General features: G+C 35.4%; 2 protein-coding genes across 3 annotated transcripts in view; one reads left to right on the top strand and one right to left on the bottom strand.

The window, feature by feature from the left end:
* The window catches only part of camk2a (calcium/calmodulin-dependent protein kinase II alpha), a 61,844-nt gene extending 56,651 nt beyond the window's left edge, over positions 1-5,193 (top strand). For both annotated transcript variants that reach the window (XM_051878239.1, XM_051878241.1), the window contains one exon: positions 909-5,193. The gene's annotated coding sequence lies outside the window, so the exon portion shown is untranslated. The remainder of the gene's footprint in view (positions 1-908) is intronic.
* Positions 5,194-6,532: 1,339 nt separating this feature from the next.
* On the bottom strand, positions 6,533-13,075 carry sra1 (steroid receptor RNA activator 1). Its single transcript, XM_051878242.1, has 5 exons — positions 12,925-13,075; positions 9,330-9,446; positions 8,410-8,627; positions 7,875-7,983; positions 6,533-7,442 (listed from the first exon to the last, which is right to left on the bottom strand). Exons 1-5 carry the CDS (start codon positions 12,947-12,949, stop codon positions 7,276-7,278), a joined length of 636 nt encoding a protein of 211 aa, XP_051734202.1. The 5' UTR covers positions 12,950-13,075; the 3' UTR covers positions 6,533-7,275.
* Between the last annotated feature and the right edge of the window lie 2,604 nt (positions 13,076-15,679).

Here is a 15,679-nt window from a genome sequence, read left to right as displayed (position 1 = left end):
TTCCTGTTCCAACATGACTGCGCACCAGTGCACAAAGCAAGGTCCATAAAGACATGGATGAGCGAGTTTGGTGTGGAGGAACTTGACTGGCCTGCACAGAGTCCTGACCTCAACCCAATAGAACACCTTTGGGATGAATTAGAGCGGAGACTGTGAGCCAGGCCTTCTCGTCCAACATCTGTGCCTGACCTCACAAATGTGCTTCTAGACGAATGGTCAAAAATTCCCATAAACACACTCCTAAACCTTGTGGAAAGCCTTCCCAGAAGAGTTGAAGCTGTTATAGCTGCAAAGGGTGGGCCAACTCCATATTAAACCCTACAGATTAAGAATGGGATGTCATTAAAGTTCATGTGCACGTAAAGGCAGGCGTCCCAAAACTGTATAGTGTATTTATGCTTTTGATTGTAGTGAAAGTAAAAAAATACTCTGATCATGTACAGATATTCTAAAGAAATAACAGCTATTTAATTACGGTCTACACCGACTGCAAACTGATTAATTGGACCGGAAATGGTCCAATTCTGGAAAATGGAAATGATTCAGACTTCTCGTCACTATGGCAGGCATGAGTTTAGGGCGGGACTATCTATTTGGTTGACCAATGAAAGGAGGAGGGTGGATTTGGGGAAACTGGTTTGATAACATCATCATATATTAACATATCTTGTTTGGTGTCGCTAATGGTGAAGAAATTAGACTTAGAAATATTTGTGAACGGACAATTCCGGTTCTGCAGAGTTCAATTCCAAATCAAACATGCATGAAAATTATGAGCAAAGTCTTCAGGATTACTTGGAAAAATGACAGGAAGCTGTGTTTGATGAGGGATGAAGCTAAATATTCATAACAGTATTCTGGCTCCATTACAGTTTGCGAACTGACCTTTCTCTCTGTTTCTGTCTCAGTTGTCAACATCAGAGTTGCAGGATCACTCGCTTGAGGATGTACAAGCTCCGAGCTTCTCATCTTTTCCTTGAACTTCATTGGCCCTCTGCTTTACAGTGTCATCACATTCACTTCAGCATTTATTCCTCATTGCTCAGAACACTTCTTTTATGGATAAACTATGATGAAGCCACTTTGTGCTGTGTGGTATTAATTTTTTTTTTCAGTATATTTGGGTATGTTTACAAAATTAGCCACCATGTTTCGACCATAAGTGTGCAAAAACGTGCTATTCGGGACAAGCATGGAGCAAGTACTACATTCCAACCAAAAGAGATCCTGTTGCCTGTGTTTTATAAAAACGACACGGGTGTTTCGATATATTCTTTTTAATTTTTACTTCAATGCAGTAAACATTTAGGCATTAGTTTTTCAATCTCTCTCTCCTATGCCTGTAATAAAACTCGATTGTAACAATCCTATTGAAAAGGAGCTCTCTATTTTTACTTTACAGTTAAACAAAATCTTCAATACACGTTTAGATATTTGAAATAAAGTCAATTCCACATCTACATTTAATGTTTAACTGCTCGGTAAGAATATTGTAATGACTTTTTCATGTGAATAGATATCAACCAATTTTCAGAACTCTTTCTACTATAGTTAAGCACATTGAACAACAGCGAATTTCAGTATACGTTTAGCCCTTGAAATCAAAGCTGCATCGATAGCACAAAAAAATAAAAATCTGCACTGCAAGAACAGATGGATCAAGGGGGCTGAGCAACCCACTCAACGAACTGTTGCTTAAAGTTAAAGATGATGCTGACGGTGGCATTATGCTTTGTGGGGCTACAGTAACTGCATGTGAGACCTTTGCTCCAAGATATTTTGTTTTCCAGAGCCTGGGTCTGGTGTGGTGTGCTCAGAGCACTTTGATAAAGTTCTTCCAGTAGAGCTGGTATATTTGTTCTTCCTTTTGTATCTTAGGATTCAGGGATTTTTTCTTTTCACTACAAAAGGAAGTCTCTTGAAGTCACAGAAGCTCTACGTTTGATGTCTAGGCTTAACGTCTATTCAAATTCAATGGAAGCATGTTGTTAGAGAGAGAGAGAGCTTTCAATAATGGGTGTTGTTACCAGTGAGGGAAGTGCTAATCTACTGATGTTGTTTTTAAAACGCTCTATTTGCTTGACAACAGAAGGCACTCATCGCTCACAAATGTGCGTTCATATTTATTAACGAGAACAATGGAATCACAGTTGTTAAAATGATTCAAGAAGGTGGACATTGCTAATTCTACATAGTGATGCTCAGCATTTTAACTTGTTGATATTGTATTCAGACTATTGCAGTTTCTGGGCTATTCAACTCAGTCTTTTTGTCTTATCTAAAAATTTGTAAGGTATATTAACACATTTTGCATCTTATATGCACAGATTAATGTATGTTCAGATTTATTAAACCATTTACATTTTATTAGTAATACTGTATGAGCTGATTAGTCAGATTTGTCAAATAATGCTTAGTATTTATTTTGAAAAACAAGAATGTTGATGTGATGAATGTATGCACGATTTTTTTTGTTATTTGATTCATTTTATCAAAACAAGGTGTGTGCAAATGTTTGGCCATGGCTGTACAAAACCGCTATTCATCAGGTTTGATTGTGTGATATACTACCATAAACAGAAATCCACCTGCAATCTTCACAATTTTATCCGACAAAGATCCACTCATAATATTTGAACGAGTTAATTATTATTCAACTGTCATTACAGAACTCAAGTTTTCAATTATTTTCCTCTTTATGTATCTTTTTAAGGCTCGTTCACACGAAGAACGATAGCTATAAAGAGAACTATATTTGCGTCCACACCAACGAACGATAACGGTCTGGTTTTTTTTTTAAGCTCACGCGCTGCGGTTTCAACAATTTCAATTTTTTCCCCGTTTTTGTTGCATTAACCAGCAGATATCCTCAGCATGCTATGTTTGGAGGGAATAGCTAGTGTAATCGATCTAATCTAAGAGTGAATTTAGCTGACGAAGTCAATATAGCGGAATAAAAACAACGCCTTATCTTTTTCACTGCAACTTCAAAGGAATCAAGACAGTGTTGTCGAAACTAGCGCTGGATACCTGAGGTAATTTTCAGCCTGGTCTCATTGTTAATACGTAGATATTAATACGTTACTTTCAAAGACACAAAACGTACATTTTTGTACGTTTAGAAAGGTGCTAAAACGTACAATATTGACGTAATTATGGCACTAAAACGTAAAAATACTTACGTTTTTACAGCGAAAAAAACGTAAAATATTTACGAATCTTTCATGTCATAAAGATATATGTATAATTTCCCTTTTATCGTTTTGTAGATAAATGTAAGATCCCTAAACCCCATCCCGAACCTAAACCTACCCATTTTATACAGAATGTTAAAAGAATAAAACATAAAGAACAGAAATGTGTAGAAAAATGACAATTTTAGTAGCCTAAAAATATAACATTAAAACGATATTTTGAGCCACTAATCCTACACCTACCCCTAAATCTACCCATAACCATTTCTTTAAACTACCTACTGTTATAAATAAAAGAATGACAGACAAACAAGCATAATCACAATAATTTATTTTTTGCGAAAATGTCAAAAGTGGTACCAAAAGTAGTTCAAATGATGATGAGTTACAGTCCTCTCTGGCGGTAATAGTTTTTTATAGGGTACAGAGCAGGATTTAATTTATTAATCCATGAAATTATGATAAATCCGGCTTCTCTCCGTGAAGGCGCGCACTCATTTCAAATGTCAATCCACTGAAACACGGCATGTCGCAATCTGTGACGAAGAAGGTGAGAACCAATGAGCGTTCGATATCAGTGCCGTAAACCATGTCGTAACGCTTCTCGAGGGTGGCGCTACTTTCAAATTTGAATCATAACGAGCGCGAGCTTTGACTGTGACGGTCCCTGTTGCTGAGAATGAAGATGAAGATCGATGGATAAAGGGCTGAATTTGGATCTGTTCCTTACAAACATATGGATTCTAAAGATTTGGAGTACAGCGAACAAATAAAATGGATGTTATTTGTGAATTTATGTTGTGCTTTGGTGTATCTTATGGTTGTATTGTCAGTCGCTGCATAGGAGAAAACGCCTTCTGTGTCTCACAGCAAACAAACTAAATATTACAAAATGGTTAAACAATTACAGAAAATGTATTCATTAAGGGTTCAAATTGTAGTCTTGTTTAACATTATGTAATCCTCCGAAACGAGCAGCACAAGTCACGAACAGAAATGTTATTTCATATTAAGTAGATGAGTAAACTGCTTTCAATAAATTCGACTAAAAACATCGTTAAATCATTAAAGCCACGATTTTAATATTAATACATTACGTTGCATGATTTACGTTTTTTTTTTTTTTTTTTTGCTGTTAATACGTAAGTATTTTTACGTTTTAGTCCTATAAATACGTCAATGTACGTTTTTGTGTGTATGAAAACGTAAGTAAATGTACGTGTGGAAGAACCGCAATTTACGTAAAAAATACACACGTTTTCTCGTGAGATCACGTTGCAATTTTATTTTACACTGTTTGCTAGCATGGCATATATCGTTAATTCTACTCACCAATTATTCCGAGGGTATGACCGATTGTTTTCCATATATCCATTTTCTTTAAAGTATCCTTGAAAAGGGGTTTTGACTTGTCAAACAGTGGTGGCTTTTTCTCAGCGATGAACTTCTCCGCACTGCCGTCCGCCATTTTAAACGCGCGAGCCCTTAAATTAGAATGGCTTCTGATTGGCTGTCAGTTTTATCGTACAACATCTGGGAAAAAAATCGTACTGAAAATGATCCCAACGGTATTGTTTCTCTATATCGTTATAGCTGTGGTGTGGACAGTGCTATTCTTTTATATTTAGAACGATTTTTAGTTATCGTTCTTAGTGTGAACGGGCCTTTAGAAAGACACATTTAGAACTGAAAAATAAAATGCATGGAAAACCTTTTCTATGTCCTCTAGTAACATGTTTCATTGTAAACGGCTACTGAAAGACACTTGCTTTGTGGCCTCTTTGATGTTTTTGTCTTCTCTATTGTTTCAGTACAGTTTATGAAAGGCATAGCAGCATTTTGATAGTTTTTTGACGTATATACTGTGTTTTGTTGAGGCATGCTGTTTTTATTGTCAAAAAGTGGGTGGGTACGATATTGTTTTCGGAGTAAAATGTACTTTTTGCAGTTTGGCTCTAATGCAACCGGGCTTATAAATAAAAGTGCTTTACAAAGTGTTGTTGTTGTCATTGCGTATTTGTTGTGGATGATACGGCCTTAAACTTTATTTGGTAACACTTTATTTTACAGTGTCCCTATTACCATATCGCCAAATGAGTAATCCTCTGACGCGATGTATGATGCAGGATGTCGGAGTATCTTAAGCTTAGACGCCTCTCATGGTTCAAACAAATAGGGCTTGGCAACAAACTCAAGCTCTTCTTCTTTTATATCGAAATCCTCCGACATTTCTCTTTAAAATTTCTCATTTTAAATTTCTAATTCGTGACCAGTGTTTTGTTTTGCTCTCTCCTCTGCGCCTCCGCGTGCGTCATCGCGTGAGGTCAAAGGTTGCTCTTCCGCCCAAATTGACGTGCGCAGTATGTGTATGGTCGTCTGCCGGAAGCTCGTTATTTGAATTTATAAAGTTATAAATATGGACAGTTTTCTTACAAAAATGCATCCCTTCGCTTCAAAAGGCCTTTATTACCCCCCCCGAATCGTATGGATTACTCTTTTTTTTTTTTCTTTTTTTTTAATGGATGAATGCATTTTTTTCTGCAATGCATAAATAAAGTGCATTTAAAGTAATTACAAGCAATTAACCCTAACCTTAAACCTATTGTGAGCACATGTCGTTAATTAATATTACTCAGTACTTATTAGTGCAATTATACCGTAACAATGTCCTGTAACCCTTTATTTTAAAGTTTGTTACAGTGTGTTACATTGTTACAGTGTAATTACAGTAATAAGTACTGAGTAATATTAATTAACGACATGTGCTCTCAATAGGTTTAAGGTTAGGGTTAGTTGCTTGTAATTATGCATACTTTTCTGTTATTACTATAGTAAGTACATGTAACGTGTAACTCGCGTCAAAATAAAGTGTCAACAGAAACGGAAATTGTGTCTTTTTTCACTATTGTGATGCTCATCCCAATGAAACTGCTTCTTGAAAAGAACTAATAGGATTATTTGCTAAATATTACGAGTGCTCATTATTATTATTTTAAATGATGTGCATTAAATACTTTAAATATTTAAAATACTTATCTTTTTCTTCCCTTGGACTTAAGTCTATGACAGTCCATAGTACCCTTAGGAGGAAAGTTATGAATTTTAACAATCTGTCTAAATTTACACCATAATTTAGACCATGGTAGTCTCCAAATTTGCTGTGGCACATTAGACCGCTATCTATGTGCCAAACTTTCCTATGTATGGATCTATAGGATTCTTTGATATGCCAAGCCCTATGCAGTTTCAGAACAGCACCACCTACTGGTTAAGAAATACGAAAAATATCTCTTTGCTTATAGAATTCTAATAGCTTGGTCTAAAATCATGAAACTGTCTCTATTTTATTTATTTATTTATTTATTTTAATGTATAATGCCAAGAGATACATTTTCAGTGTCTTAAGTGATATTGAACATGTACAACAACTGGAATGCAACTAAGATAGGCTTTTACATCTGATGTTTTGAACTATGCATAATGTTATAACGGTTACAACAGGCAGTTTGCCAACAGTTTGATGCTAGGTTTCAACATCTATTTTATTGCACATCTTAACTGTACTAATCAAATCTGTGGACAGCTACTGATCTGTTTACCTATTACAGTATGTACAAATCAGTTTACCTATATACAGTACAGTATACAATACAGTTTACAGTATATATTTATATTTGTACAAATTTCAATACCATCTCAGTTGAGCCTGTGAAACTGTGGGCTTTATTCGGGCTGGAATAGTTGCCAATCAGCCTTTTTTTAAAAGCAGATTTTTATATATAGTAGTAAAATACTTTTCATTTACCTACATTTTCAATTTTTCTCAAAATACAAAGCAAATTTATGATGAAAGAAAGAAAAGAAAAGAAAAGAAAAGAAAAGAAAAGAAAAGAAAAGAAAGAACTGTTCCCCAGCACCACCCTACAAAAATAGAAGTAATATTAGATGAACTAGATGGTAATGGGCAGTTTTTTTTAAAGATGGATAATACAAAACTTTACATAAGTTAAGACAAATCACTTCGGCAACTTGTCCAATGAATTCATGAGTTTTCAGAGAAGTACTGGATATCATACAGTCCTCAAGACCCTGGATCAGTGCAGTTGTTGATCTGTTCTGGGTTCAGGCTCCGAGCTTCAGCGATGAGACGCTTGACTCCCACCATCCACTGACTGACTTCAGAAACATGGTCGACCATGAGGCCTCTGTGGATCTCATCAGCTGCATCCCAGTTTCTTCTTTTCAGGTCTGAAACGAAGCACATCTAGCAGGTTTTTCCTCAATTTTGTCAACTTTTACCAAGCTAGACAACAGCAGTCTAAATGAATAATGAACTTCAATAATGTCCTAAAACAGCAACTGGGAAAACTTCTTAAAGGGATAGTTCACCCAAAAATGAAAATTATCCCATGATTTACTCGCCCTCAAGCTATTACAATTTGTTTGTCAGATGAATACTTCAACCAAGTTTAGTGTTGATTTAAAATATTTTAAAATTATAAAATAATTTCCTCATATTCTGATGGTTTAATCGAATTTGTAAGGGTCACTGAAAACAAATATCCCCTCCGGACATCACTTTAGGCCACTACTGTACACATAACTGGCTAAGTTTACAACCCTTGTTCTGCAATGTTTTACGACTGAACCAGTGAATGGAAGTGAACAACTCTGACTCACCTTGGGACAATCCATGCATCCTATGTTTAACTAAAGGAGAGAGTTTCCCACTTTTCCACATGTCCTCAAAAAGCTTCAGACGTCTTTCTACATCATCACAGATCTGTTTCTGAAACAAAAAAAGAAAAGAAAAAAGAGTCACAACAGGAACATAAATGTCCATAGCTCCATCACACCTGCCTGGAAGTTTCTAGTGTTTTCTAGTCCAACTGTGGTTGGAGCTAAAGTTTTCCGGAGCAGGATTGGACACCCCTGACCAAAACTGAGAAAATGTTTTTGATGGGGTTTTTTTTCTTTCTTGTAAAGACTCTAGATATTTGCTGTATGTTTTGTGATTGATACAACTGATCCATTTATTTACACCTTTTCCAAACTCTGTGTTTTTTATTGTTAAAACCCTAACAATCAATTTCCTTGTTATGAAACTGTGCAGAACCATAAATATTTCTTACTCCATTTTTTTCCCATTCTGCCTGTTTTTTCCATTGGTTTATGCTCTGAACTTTATTTTCAACATGTCACACAGTGAGTTTACCTTCACAGTATGTCTACATGCATTCAACGCCCAATACAGAGGTTCTTGCACATCTTCAATGCACGGCTCTGTCTCCGGCTCTACCGCCTCTGCCGTTCCATCTGAAGGAATTCTTGGACACATGGAAGGTGGAGTGACGCTGTCCATCGGAGGAGGAATTATTCCCCGGGGAGGTGTCACCCTCGCCACTGGTGTGGATTGCATCTCTGATCCTGAACCTATATGGGCATAAATAATTTAGGTAACACTTTATTTTGAAGGTCATTCTTTATTTCAGTTAGACTTTCTACTAGTTATTAGTGACTTGTCAACTACATGTCAACTAACTCTCATTAGAGTATCAGTAGACTGTCTGCTTAATATCTACTAACACTTTATTTTTATGCTCCCAACAGACATTCTGACTATAAGACACTTTGCAATTACATGTCAACTTATTCTACTAACCCAAACCTCAATACCTAACCCTAACAGTCTACTAACAGTCTACTAATAGCACATTTAATATGGGGGAACACGATCTTCATTTGTGTTCAGAAGTCGTATGGGTTTGGAACAACATGAGGGTGAGTAAATGATGACAGTATTTTCATTGTCAGGTGAACTAACACTTTAAGCTAATTTAGAGTTTTAATTATTTATTTTACAATTATTGAGATGGACAGCCCCTACAGATTTTAATGTAAGATGAGATTAATTAACATTAATTGCACCTATAATATTATTATTAATCAAGATTAACCAGACAAATTTTTGATGAATTTGTCATATTTTGTAATCAAATCAAAGGCCTGGAAAAGATTAAACAATCCATACAGTACAAAAGTTTAGCAAAAATACAATCAGTCATCTGTTGCAAACATGTAAATAGGTGAATCAAGATGTAGATAACAACATTTAATACGGGGGATAAGCTTGACCTGCAAGTTGGGGTGCATGAACCCTCTTGTTGAGAATATTCCGCTTCGGTCCACCTGTATCCTTCTGCAAGCCATAGGAAAACTGCGGTGGGTCGTTCCATCCATGCTCCTGATTACCTGTGCAGAAAACAGCATGATGAGTGAGTGAGGTTCCTTGCATATCTTACCATCTATGCTTCATAAGGTGTGCAAAGTAATTTGAAGGTAAATGTCCGGTGTTTCGAGTTTTTCATCCAGAAATGGTGAAATCTCTTCATTTTCCAGATAAAAAAATAAAGCCAAAGCCCAAACACCAGCTCATCATGCTACTGTGTCCTCATCACACCCCTGCTTGTGCCTGATTTTTCACAAGAGAAAGTGAAAACAAGACTGATCTCGGTGTCTCATAATTGTGAACCCTAAGCTAATTTATTCTTTATTCTTAGACTACGCCTAAAACGGTCACATTTGCGACCAAAAATATTAATGCAAGTGATATTTTTGCTGAGATCGCCACTGGCGACAATACAAAATATAGCAACAATTAAGGGGCCAAGCACAAAGAAGGCATGATAAGTCATGCCATCATGGCTGGGAGCATCAGACCGACTGCAACTATGAGCAATTAACGACATATTAAAATGATTTTAGGCAAAATGGCTGAAAAATCATAAATACAGTCACTAATAATATGATTTAATGGTTTATCAGTTTTTACCAATAGGTGGCGCTGTGACCAAATTGATGTGGTGTGGTCAGAGTAAGGTGACAATGACACATGCATAGTTTGGTGTCAAAGAATTGCAGAGATACGGCCTCAGATTCGTTTTGGCATTATGCCATCAAATTTGTTGATGCGGTATATGAAAATGATTTCTATCGACCCGAAATCCATAACTTTTTCCGGCATGGTCTGAAGAAGATACAATTTGACTTTGGTGAAAATCGGACAAGTGCTCCAGGAGGAGTTTGAAAAAGTTTTTAAATGAAATCAAAATGGCGGACAGGAAGTTTGGCCGACTATGGCAAAATTGGTATCCATGTTCTCGGCATGACCCAAGGAATCTATTAAGATCAGTTACACTACAATAGGCAAAACCAATCAAAAGTTATTAGCATTTTTGTAAATTTCATTATATAACTTTTGACCACAAGGTGGCACAGCCCAAAACATTTTGAATAACTTCAGGGAATGGTGCCAAAGACACGTACCGAGTTTTGTAATGTTATGCCAATGCATTTGTTAAATAGCATTTTACAACAACATTCAAAATGGCTGACTCCCAAAATGGCCAATATGGGACAATTGGGTATCGTTCAACTTGGCATGCTGCACCAAATCTAAAGAGTCTAAAAATGTCAACTTTTCATATCTCCTGACCACTAGGGTGGCACGTGCATATACCCTCAGGTCATGGTTGTCATAACATAAGCCAAGTTTGATCAGAATAAGCTAAAGCGTTGCGGAGATATAGCCTCATGTCCATTTTGGTGTGCACGAATTTGTCGAATTCGTTTGCAAGTTATTAGAGAACGGTTTAACGAATCAACTTGAATTCCATAACTTTTTGTCGGCATGGTCTGAGAATAATCTAGTTCAATCTTCATGAACATCGGATAAATGGTCTAGGAGGAGTTAAAAAAAAAAGTAGGTTTTTCAGAAAATTCAAAATGACGGAAAAATTTTGCAATCGAATCATCTTGAGCCAAGGAATCGGAGGAAAAATTTTTTTGTTTCAAGCCCTTACGGTTCAAATGGTATTAGCATAACCATGAGTGCAAATTTGGACAGTTGGTGGCGCTAGAGCGATTGAGTTAGAGACTCCAAAATTGCTGTGGTTAAAGTTCAGACTGTCCTCTATCTGTGTGCCAAATTTCATAACTTTTCCGCAAGCGGTTCTATCGGCTGCCATAGACTTCCAAAGTGGAAGAAGAAGAATAAGAACACTAACTATTACAATAGGTGCCTACACAACTTCGGTGCTTGGCCCCTAATTAAATTTACATGTTATGAATATGATTTTAAAAAACAAATTGCATGCCTTTTTACCTGTGTGTTCTGTGATGTGATGAGTATCACATCTTTTGTTGTGTTGACTTAATAAAACGAGATGATGTGCATCAAAGTTTCAGTGAGAGAAAAAAAACACAAAAACGTTTCACTCACTGAATTTGAGCGGCAAAATACACAGGCATGTGCACACTGATGTAAACAAGCCCAACACGGACCAGCTCATGGTGGAACAAATGAAAATGCACATTCACTCTCTGACAGTAGATGGCGCCGACAGAACAGCAGAAATGCAGCCGTTACCCTGTAACCTCCCCATTCAGATCACCACCAAATATTTAAGTAATTAAACTGACAAAGAAAAATACTTCTAAAGCATTTATTAATCTTACTTAATGTTAATTTCAACATTTAAATAGATTATTAAAATCAAAGGTTGTGTCTGTATTATTTAATGGACCTGAGCTAACAATGATCAGTTGTATTTTTACGTAATAACTAAAACTAAGAATAATAACTTATAACAAATGTAGCTATTGCTCATTGTTAATGTTAGTTAAGTAAAGTTAACTACTGAGACCTAATTGTAAAGTGTTACCTATAATTCTTTTGCACCTGTTTGAAACATTTGTTTCCTTTATCCATTTTTGTGTATTGTTTTATTGTATGTTCAGAGTTCTTTTTATTACAAGAAAAAAAATTAAACCTGTTATATTATGACAGCACTTTTTTTGTAACTTATTTCAATACCGTGATAATACCGTATACCGTGATAAAAGCTTCAGCAATATCCGATACCTTCACACGCCTGCAGTGAAGTGACAGCAACTGACGGCGTGGGTCACATGACAATGACAACATGACTGATGTACATCCGAATTACAATCATAGTACACACATTCATACTATATCTTACCTTTTTAACGTCACAAATTAACAAAATAAGTACTTAGTATGCAGGACCACAACAAAATGGGCCAAATTTTATAATTTTCCAAAAGATAATAATTTAGCTATATCAGCTAATTGGCTGGTGAGTGAAAAAAAAAAAGTTAATTTCAAACCCTGGATGCAAAGTAATCAGGCAAACCTTAATCAAGACATTTTGTTTAACAACACTGAAAGAAAGAGCAGAAGAAAACAACACTTTTCTGTGTTCTGAGTGAATCGCACTGAACTTTACAATGTTGGGCTGGTTAGCTCACTTTGGTCGGGTTTGGTTTCAGGCTGTGTGGTTGTAGTTTCATTGTGTTTTCACTAACATCGGTCGTGTATCTTTAACAGAGACATTAAACACCAGATGCCACGTCACGAGCTGTCAAATGGAAACACTCTAATACAAATATCTTTAACAGTCAATTAGTATTAAGTTGATTATCATTCTATCACACTTTTCTGCATTAGCCATCGCTCCTGTCCTTGTTTATAACTCTCAGGAAATATGTCACGAAAAGTTCCTAATTAACGTATCCGGGAATGAATGAGATGGACGAAAGACATTAACTTCTGCTGTCACTCACACGAGTGTGACAGAGACACATCATATGTGAGCTTATAAATTAAATGGTTTATATACATGAACTACTATTGTTTCTGTGCTCTTACCTGGTTTAACGAACCGATCGCTCATAGCAGCCTAGAGACTCCAGCACCAACACTGTGAAAACCCGTGTGAGTTCAGCAACATTTCATCACTGTTAATGTCAAAATAAAAGTCACCGTTTAAAAAATATAAATATATTTGTAATTAAATAAATGTATTTACATATATACATATATGAATACTATATATATTTGAATGCACAGTGTGAGTACAAGCACTCGGGTTACATTAAAATACATAATTCTGCTCTGTTTTTAGCCTTTATTATCATCAGTCAATACATGAATTCACCACCTACTGGTGAGAGTAATGAAAACAGTTTTGTTTATTTGTTTTTTTTTGCCAAAAAAAAAAAATTCCAATTGAATTTCAACCTGTGAAAATTGTGGAGGCAAATATGTAAATTTTTTTGGACCAATTATTACATGTGGAATAATAAAGTGATAATAATAATAATAAAAACAGAATTTTTCGCAACTGAATTTTGGAAGGTGAATTATTGATTTTATTGATGTGAAAATTTTTCAAATGTTTTCAAATGAAATATTCACTACTTATTCATAAAAAACATGTTAAATTGGAACCTGTCAAAGTGTGAGCACTGTTATTGCAATGTTTTTTATTAATTAGTGCAAATTAATCACTTCTTTATTTGTATAAAAATATTGTCATTAACATATGTGGGTGTAAACTACAGCTGAGCTAAAAAGTCAAAACAGCAGCAGTTGAGTGTGTTTTACTTTTATACAACCAGTGGTCAATTTGTAAAAATAATAAATAAATATTTTGAGGGTCATTCCTGGGATTCGGTAATATTTCATTCCCCCAAACTTTTGGTGGTTCTTTGGTATGTCCATTATAATTAAGACAAATAATTATTGCATTTAAATCATTGTTATCATAAAATAATGTCTTATTTCTATCGTACACTAAGCATTTTGTCATGTCCCTGAGGCACTGAATTTATACTATTTAACAAAATGTGCACAGTGTCTATAATTTGGGCAATATTGTATTTATTTCTGTTACTTTTTTGTAAAAAAATATTTTTCTAAAAAAAAAAAAAAAAGTTATGTCCCTCAGTCTGAACTCAACCCCGTCACGCCTATAATAATTTAGACTCCACCCATATGTGGCATCATTTACCAGAAATGACATAATTCGGGTCTCTTTAACAGTGGTGCAGAAGATGGTAAGTGTATCATACTTTTTATTCATATTTTGAGGCATATTATAGCCAGGGAGGGTACTGTCAAGTTTAACAACTCAACCACATCACATAAAATTAAAATTATTTTTCAAAATTTTATTTTTAACCATAAGTATATACAATGTACTTATTTCATTGCTGTCATATATGGCCTACAAGAGGAGCAGTGGACATTGTGAGCAAAAAAACTCAACCCCGTCACATATCTGTATATTTCTCATTGTTTCCAAAATCATGACAACTCATAATTTCGTTATAAATAGAATATTTGATGTAATGTGTGCACTTAAACACTGACAAGCATCCTGTGTCAGAATGGCAGCCACATCAGCAGCAGAAAGACAGTGTTGTCTATGCAAATCTGGGCACAATATGAGAGAGAGAGACAAAATTTAAAAAATATATAAAATTGAAGGCAACGTCTCCCTTCAAAGTGCCTCAGTCTTCAACCCCATCACACCATAGACACAATTTGTCTATTTTTAACTTCAGTCCCATAAAAATGTGAAAATTATCATAAATGTTTCATTTGTAGTTATTAAGCTGTCATGAGTGACACATGAGCAGTAGGCAAATGTTTGTTTTATTACAGGTTTTGTGTAAAATCCTTTTAAAACCAATTCTATTTTGTCTGTTGGGCTGAGAATAAAAGGTGTTTAAATGTGAAAAAAAAAAAAAAAAAACTGAAAATAATAAAAGGTCTTTAATGCCTGAGGTGGGGAAATATGATTTGATATGTGCCTAATGATGTGGGGCATTTAGAAAATTAATTACCTATATGTAGTTTAAATCAAAGTTGATTACCGAATCCTAGGAATGACCCTTGAGAGCATTTTGGGTTAGAGCCACATCTAAATCTTACAATTTTTTGGTGCTGTTTTTAAGCTTTATAAATCGATTCGAAGTGGTTTAGAGCTTATTTCGAAGTTCACGTGATTTATGCAAATGAGCTGTAACTTGTGCTATTTTGAATTCCGACGGTTCGTCGCTAGATGGCGTAGATTTGGTGAACTAATGAAAGAGAGTCAAAATTTTAAATGATTTCTGGTCAGTTTTATAATATAAACTAATTTTTAATCAACTGTATTACATATATATGTATAATACAATAAGGAAAATTATATTTCATAATTTATCTAATTATATGGAAGCCACAGCCATGTCGACTTCAAGGGACTGTTCTCCTAAAAATGAACATTTTGTCATCATTTACTCACCAAAGTCCCTTTCAAGGAAAATCTGTTCACTCGGCCGCCATATTTGCAACGCCTCCGGCCAGTTATTTCGGGCATTCAAGTCCTATCTATTTGAATGGGTGAATCCGGAAATCTCGAAAACTGCTTGGCGAACTCACAATTAAATAACATTTCAAAATCAGCAACAAAATCTGACATGGACTGTCCCGTAAATGTTGTTTCTTATGCACAAATAGCGTCAAAAAAGTTAGACGAGGTTTCTACGGGAACCGGAGCTTCTAACGGCAGCTGCAGTGACGCAATGACTTTATGAATCAGCGATTGGCTCTTTTACTTAGAAGGCGGGGCGTA

Source organism: Ctenopharyngodon idella, chromosome 21, assembly GCF_019924925.1.
Source record: "Ctenopharyngodon idella isolate HZGC_01 chromosome 21, HZGC01, whole genome shotgun sequence".
Classification (NCBI taxonomy): domain Eukaryota; kingdom Metazoa; phylum Chordata; class Actinopteri; order Cypriniformes; family Xenocyprididae; genus Ctenopharyngodon; species Ctenopharyngodon idella.
The sequence above is the reverse complement of the archived record's forward strand: the minus strand, read 5'-3'. Positions and strand labels throughout refer to the sequence as shown.

Bases quoted from the DNA above. Each gene is read 5' to 3' on its own strand.
- sra1 (XM_051878242.1), bottom strand. From the start codon at position 12,949: ATGAGCGATCGGTTCGTTAAACCAG. The intron at 8,628-9,329 runs GTCAAGCTTATC...ATGCCCATATAG, and splicing joins TCATGCACCCCAACTTGCAG to GTTCAGGATCAGAGATGCAA. The intron at 7,984-8,409 runs GTAAACTCACTG...TTTTTGTTTCAG, and splicing joins CATGTAGACATACTGTGAAG to AAACAGATCTGTGATGATGT.